Genomic DNA, 6,437 nt, shown 5'->3' on the forward strand with positions numbered 1-6,437 from the left:
GCAACTTTCATAAACTTGTAGCATTAATCCATACAAAGACAATGTATGTGAAAATTAGTTTGTTGAGCAGTTGCCGAGAAATAGGCAATTTTGCATGAGTCACTTTTCATATTATTTTGCCTTGTTATTGGATGTTCATAAAAATGACACCATTTGATGCTCAATACCCCTTTTGATTAGTTCAAACCAATTTAACATTGTCACTGTCACCGGAAGTGATGCCATTTTGTCAAAAACTGTATTTTTAACCTTTAAAATCAATATTTTTTTCAACTAAGAATTATTTAAACATACATTAATAGCTAAATCTGTCTATTGTAGATCTTTCTTTAGGCCTGAAATGTTATTTTTATCCTGCGCCGAACGAAGTTAGGAAGGGATATTGAAATGGGGTCCATCCGTCCGTCCGATTTCGTTTCCGGAGGATATCTCATAAACCGTTCAAGATATCAAGGTTGTGGACCCAATAGAGGTCACAATTTTGATCAGATTTTGTTGAAACTTAAAATGTAAGTTTATAACCCAAAGATCTCGGTTCCTTTCGATATTCACGCCTATCGGACCGTAACTTCCTGAAAAATCACGTTTTTAGCTTGTGGACCCTATAGAGGTCATAATTTTTATCTGATTTAAAAAAACGTATTATTATATCACCGTTACACCCTAAGGACCGCCAAAATGGCCGCCCCTCGTTCTCAAATATCGTAAAAATATGGTATATCAAGGTTGTGGACCCTATAGAGGTCACAATTTTTATCCGATTTTGTTGAAACTTTAAATGTAAGTTTATAACCCAAAGATCTCTGTTCCTTTCGTTATTTGCGCATATCGAATTGTAATTTCCTGAATTATGGCCCTTGATTGTAGGAAAAATCACTTTCTTTTTAACTTGTTCTCTATCCATCTCTCGAAAATGTGGGCGTATCCTGCCTGGCAGCCGCTGGTCAACAATTAAATGTACCAATTTTTTTTTTTAAGTGAGTGCATTGAAGAGTCAGCAGACATCTTGTATAAAACCAAACTATAGTGAATACAGTGGTACAACTACTACACCACCTACTATAACATTGACTACTAGTGGTCAGCCTGATACTACTATACTACATAAAACTCTCCCACCTACTAGTGGTCAACCAGATACTACTATACTACATAAAATATCAACTAGAACCTCAAACACATCACTTACTACCCCACGGTCAGAAACTCCCAAAACAAATACAACAGTTTATCCTAGTACTAAATGTTCTAGATCAGATGTTACTAGAAACCGACCAGCAACTACATCAAGTAGAAAGACACCTCCAATAGGTACATCTAGTCTAACTGGTACCTCTTCACCAACACCTAACCGAAAATCAATTGGTTCTGAATCAAAACCCACAAAAGCTCTAGCTACATTGAGTAAGGGTACTCCTATAAGAACTGTACCATTAGATACAGGTTCACCTAAACCAGGTTTAAGTCTAATGCCATCAACATCAGCTAGAATACGACGACATTCTGGAGAAGGTTGTTCACCTAGTTCATCAGTAACTAAACCTAGTAGTAAAACTGAGAAAAGAAGTTCTTCTATGTCAGTAACACCCAGAAAATCTAATGATAAAAGTGACGTAAATTCTGATAGAACACCACGATTTGTTTAATTAAGTTGTAGTTTATATATATTTATTATAGGCAGCATGATAGAAATAGTTAAATGCTATATACTTATATAACAATTTTTCATATATTACCTGTAATATTAATATGTATTTTATTTTACTAAATGTGCAAAGTTATATATATATAATTATATGAAGAGCCCCGGGGAAGAACGATCTAAGTCACTTTTTCAACAAACCCCAGTTAATGGTGCCATCTGGTAGCAAATTGTATAAGCTTTCTGTGGAACAATCAATTTCAGGTAAAAACGATCGGAGTTGCTTCGAACCAAGGCCCTTCTGAAATGGCCTCCCGGACAAATACGTTTATTGTACCCTATATTTGACCTTAATTTGGCTGAAAAGTGGAAATGGAAGTCACTTGTTGTACTGGTAATTATGATTCGTTTTGAAGTTGTAATTAAACCCACTCGTTGTTCTGTTCGCACCAAGCATTCTCGTCCCAAATTCTGTTTTGCCTTTTATGCGAAAAGACAAAAATGTGACTTAGATCGTTCTTCTCCTGGACTCTTCATATATATACACACAAGTTATTAAATAGAATTTAAAATTGATGTTTTAGGTTGTGTTAAAAAGAGTTTTTAATTTTTAGATCACACACAATGATTAATGTTGTGAATTGTTTACTTGTTAAAATAGAGAAATCATTACCATTGTTACATCTTAGGTAATCAAGATGCTGAATAGTTCAATAGGATCAGGTGTTGTCTGACACAGGAAGGCAAGCTAGGGTACAGAGATACACTGGTAGTGCTATTTGGTGTTATTTATAAATAAACTATAAACATACTTATGGAAAACAGCTACTGATTTATTTAGGCGACGCTTCGAAGAGTATTCTCTCAACATTTTCAAGCTAATACAATATAACAAAATTTGAAGCACCATATATAGACTTGACAATCAAGACTGTCTCGATTCCATTTCATCGTTAAATTTTAAAATCTTGCAAGTGTTCTAATCCATCTGATGGTCTAGAGAATTGATTAAGCTTGTCATGTTAATAAATGTCTAAATAATAATTTAATAATATGTAACATTTATAGCCAAAAGAAAGACTTGCAAGAGGCAGATTTAGCACTTACATTATGCATCTTGAATTAGTCTTAACCAGGTTTGGGTGGTGGGGGGGCATTCACATTAGGTCATAAGGTCAGTCATTGAGTCTAGTGGCATGGTTTCGATCCCACACATGTACTCGACAAGGAGTAGGGTAGGTTTTCTTTGGTTTCCTCACAGGCTCATGTACTGCCATACATATCACCGTAAAACCTATTAACTATGTTATCCTACCTCTAAATCATGACTATTAACCAAAACCTGGCAGACAATATTAATTCAAACCCTCTTCGTCCATTCTTGACCAAAAATGGACATACAAAAAAGGGAGAAAAGAGAGAGAGAATTGCTATAAATAGACGGTTAGATCTACTGGATAAGGCCAATTTCAAGTTTGTTCAAAGGTCAAGAGATGTAAGCAGGGCTAGCGGTAATCCCAACCTTAACCCAGACCAAAAACATCAACTTTTAAACACTGGACTGAAAGTAAGCTGAAAGAAAGATATCCACGGACAATATGATAATTATATTCTTGACGGCCCTTACATGGGATACACATTTCACGTCATTTACCAGAGTTATCTACAATGCATCGCTACGACGTTTATGCATATTTTTTCACTCGTAAACAACTTTGTCGGCACGAAAAAGGTCAAAGGTGAAATTGAAAATTTTAAATGTTTCAAATAACAAAAATTCGACCATGCACCCATATATTAATTTCAGAAATAGGAGACGAATTCAACAAACTACAGTCAATTGTGTTTATTTACAAGCCCGTTAATGTAGACTTTTCACCGTTTTCCATATTCAACTCAAAATTGTGAGTATCAGTTGACCTAAATCAAAATTCTACTTGGACGATTTTTTAGGCATTCCTGCAAGGATTCAGAAAATATAACTACCATAGCTGTAAGTAAAATATCACAAAAGCCTTAGGGATTTTTCACGTTTCAAGATGGTGGCACTTCTGGTTTGATCGACAAACTCCATATTTTGTGAACTCATCCGTAATTTCTTAACTAGTGCAGAAAAAAAATTTCAAGGCAATCTGACCTATATTTCGTCGATTTCTTTTTGAAAACTTTGATCCTTAAATTCTCCAAGGGGAGATAAGTTAGAAAATTTCTAAAGTCATTTTTCAAGTCGCATCAGCAAGATCTACTTACATACTAAATTTCATGAAAATCGAGAAACTATTAAAGAAGTTGTCAAGTTGGTCTCAACTTCCGGTTCAAAATCACAGTGACGAATTTTCGAAATTCGAAAATCTGAAATTGCAGATGAAAATGATTTTTTTCAAGGTACTAAAAGAAAATAGAATTAGTAAAATCGGTCAAAAAACCACATACTTTTTTTTTTATTCGTAAAATTTGGTGATTTCAAATTCGTAAAATGTTTTGAAAATATATTCAATCAACAGCCACCAGCCATTTTTGGGGGAACAGGTCAAAGTTTCAGAAAGATCCTATCTTTAGATTCGGAGAAATCCGATTTGTGGACAAAACACAAAAAAAAAAAATAATAATCTTAAAAGAAACAATAAGCTTTCATATGTAATACATATGAAAGCTTAATTATATAGTAATTGGTGTAATCTGTGGCCACCAGTACAGAAACTGAACTTAATACTTGAAGGGGTGTATATGGATTATACTAGTATTTATTATAATATTGTGTATATTAAACCATGTGTGATTCATATTTAACATTTGTATAGTTAAGATGATGTTTATCTAGTTCTCCATTATAGGATTGTAAATATAAATTAGACTAAAGTTACTTTTACTTAATAATGCAATAAATAATACACTTTCTTGTGGTGAAGATTATGTTGCAGACAAATTTACAACTCACATTTTTGTTTTGGAAATAGTAATCAACTTTTGTTTATTAAAACAAGAAGACTCAATTTATCTGTAGAGAACACAAAGTAAATGAAAGAAAATTGTTTTGATCCCTCTAGCTCTATAATCTTTCTGATATAACCCATCAGTATGATCAATATTTACCCTCTTCTCAATTCAGACATTCAAAGTATACTCTTCCAAAAAAGTAGGGGATATTGAAATGCAAATACCTATGCAGGTTGTGATATGATAAATAGTCATGGACACTTGACATGCTTTGAGAGTATGTTCACAGATGAAGAACTTATCGCCCCAACAGAACCACTGAGCTGCACCTGCGACAATGAGGGTTTCATTGTTAAATTTGACACTTCAAGGAAGGGATGATGAAAACTGCCGCATGCTGGTCTATCCTAACCATGTTTGCTTTCCTATCGGTTCTTGCATAAGATTTACTGTTTAGCATATCTTTGCTTCAGTGTGTTTAATTTGCAATGAGACGTCTTCAACATGATGATAGACCTCGTTCAGGTCGTCCCAGAGCCATACCACAAGCCCAGGATCGATACATTCGTACACAGGTCCTGCGAAATCGAGGACAAACGGCCAATCAGCTTTCTGTAAACTTGTACCAAGTTACAGGAATTCGAGTTACACCACAAACGATTAGAAATCGGCTACATGCAGCCCATTTGCATGCACGAAGACCGCATGTTGTGCCTCCATTAACTTGCCAGCACATGGCAAACAGGCGTCAATGGTGTAGGCAGCGTAGAAATTGGGGTAATTGTTGATGGGCGCGTGTAATGAGTCCAGATTTACTGTGGATTTCACTGATAGGTGTGCTCGCGTTTGGAGGCGTTAACGTCGGACAGCATGACCGGTTCGGGAGTGGGTCTGTTATAGTGTGGGGAGGAATCACCATGACTGGCAGAATGGACTTGCATATTGTTCAAGTAAGGGTCACTGGTGTGTACTAGCATGACCACATCCTGGCACCGATAGTCCTGCCCTTTGCTCAACGTGCAGGTCGATGTTTCCTCTTTCAAGATGATAATGCCCTTGCCCACCGTGATCCTGTCGTGAATGACTACCTCCAGCGTCACCATATTGTCCATATTCCTTGGCCAGTCATGACACCTGACCTTTCCCCTATAGAGCACTGCAAGAAGAGTGGGTCGGATTGTCCCAAATCGTGATTGGACTGACGGTTGATTAGGAGCATGCCACGATGAATTGCTGAATGTCTGAGGATTGGCGGAGCAATTACTCATTATTAAGACAAAAATCAAAAAACGTCCATTTTCACTTTTGACAGTGTATCTCTTCGCGAGTGAAATGGGGCTGTCAGATAAGCCGCCTATATGAACTGTTTATGTTCATGTGTAGGCAATTGGCCTGTTATTAACATACACTGGTTACCTCTAATAAAAACAACAGTGCATTTCTGCAGTTTTGTATTGTTTCTGAATATTCCTTACTTTTTTTGGAGAGTATATATGAAAGTAATAGGGATTGCATGAATTATTATAGTAAAGCTATTAACATTGTCAACATATATCAAAATTTACTATTTGTTTTGAAGATCTGCTTATCAAAATTATTATTTGTTTCATCCTGGTAATATTTTTTATCATTGTATGTATTTTATGTAATTTTACCTTTATATAAATTTTATGTACATTTTCTAGTCAATAGCATTTTCAACATACAGTCTATGTATTTCTCTACATCATAAAGTAATAGGTAAAGAAATTACTAACTAGTAAAAATACTGTTATTTATCTGCTTTACTCTTTTATACATTTAAAGGATAATATCAACAGACATTTACATGTACACAAATAAATTCATAAAAGCTTGA

At 35.2% G+C, this 6,437-nt stretch overlaps 1 protein-coding gene across 1 annotated transcript in view; it reads left to right on the plus strand.

The window, feature by feature from the left end:
• The window catches only part of LOC130012428 (mucin-5AC-like), a 539,248-nt gene extending 532,811 nt beyond the window's left edge, over nt 1-6,437 (plus strand). The window contains exon 29 of the mRNA XM_056100369.1: nt 979-6,437. Coding sequence (XP_055956344.1) covers nt 979-1,646 — 668 coding nt within the window. The 3' untranslated portion in view covers nt 1,647-6,437. The remainder of the gene's footprint in view (nt 1-978) is intronic.

This window comes from Patella vulgata, chromosome 4, assembly GCF_932274485.2.
Source record: "Patella vulgata chromosome 4, xgPatVulg1.2, whole genome shotgun sequence".
Classification (NCBI taxonomy): domain Eukaryota; kingdom Metazoa; phylum Mollusca; class Gastropoda; family Patellidae; genus Patella; species Patella vulgata.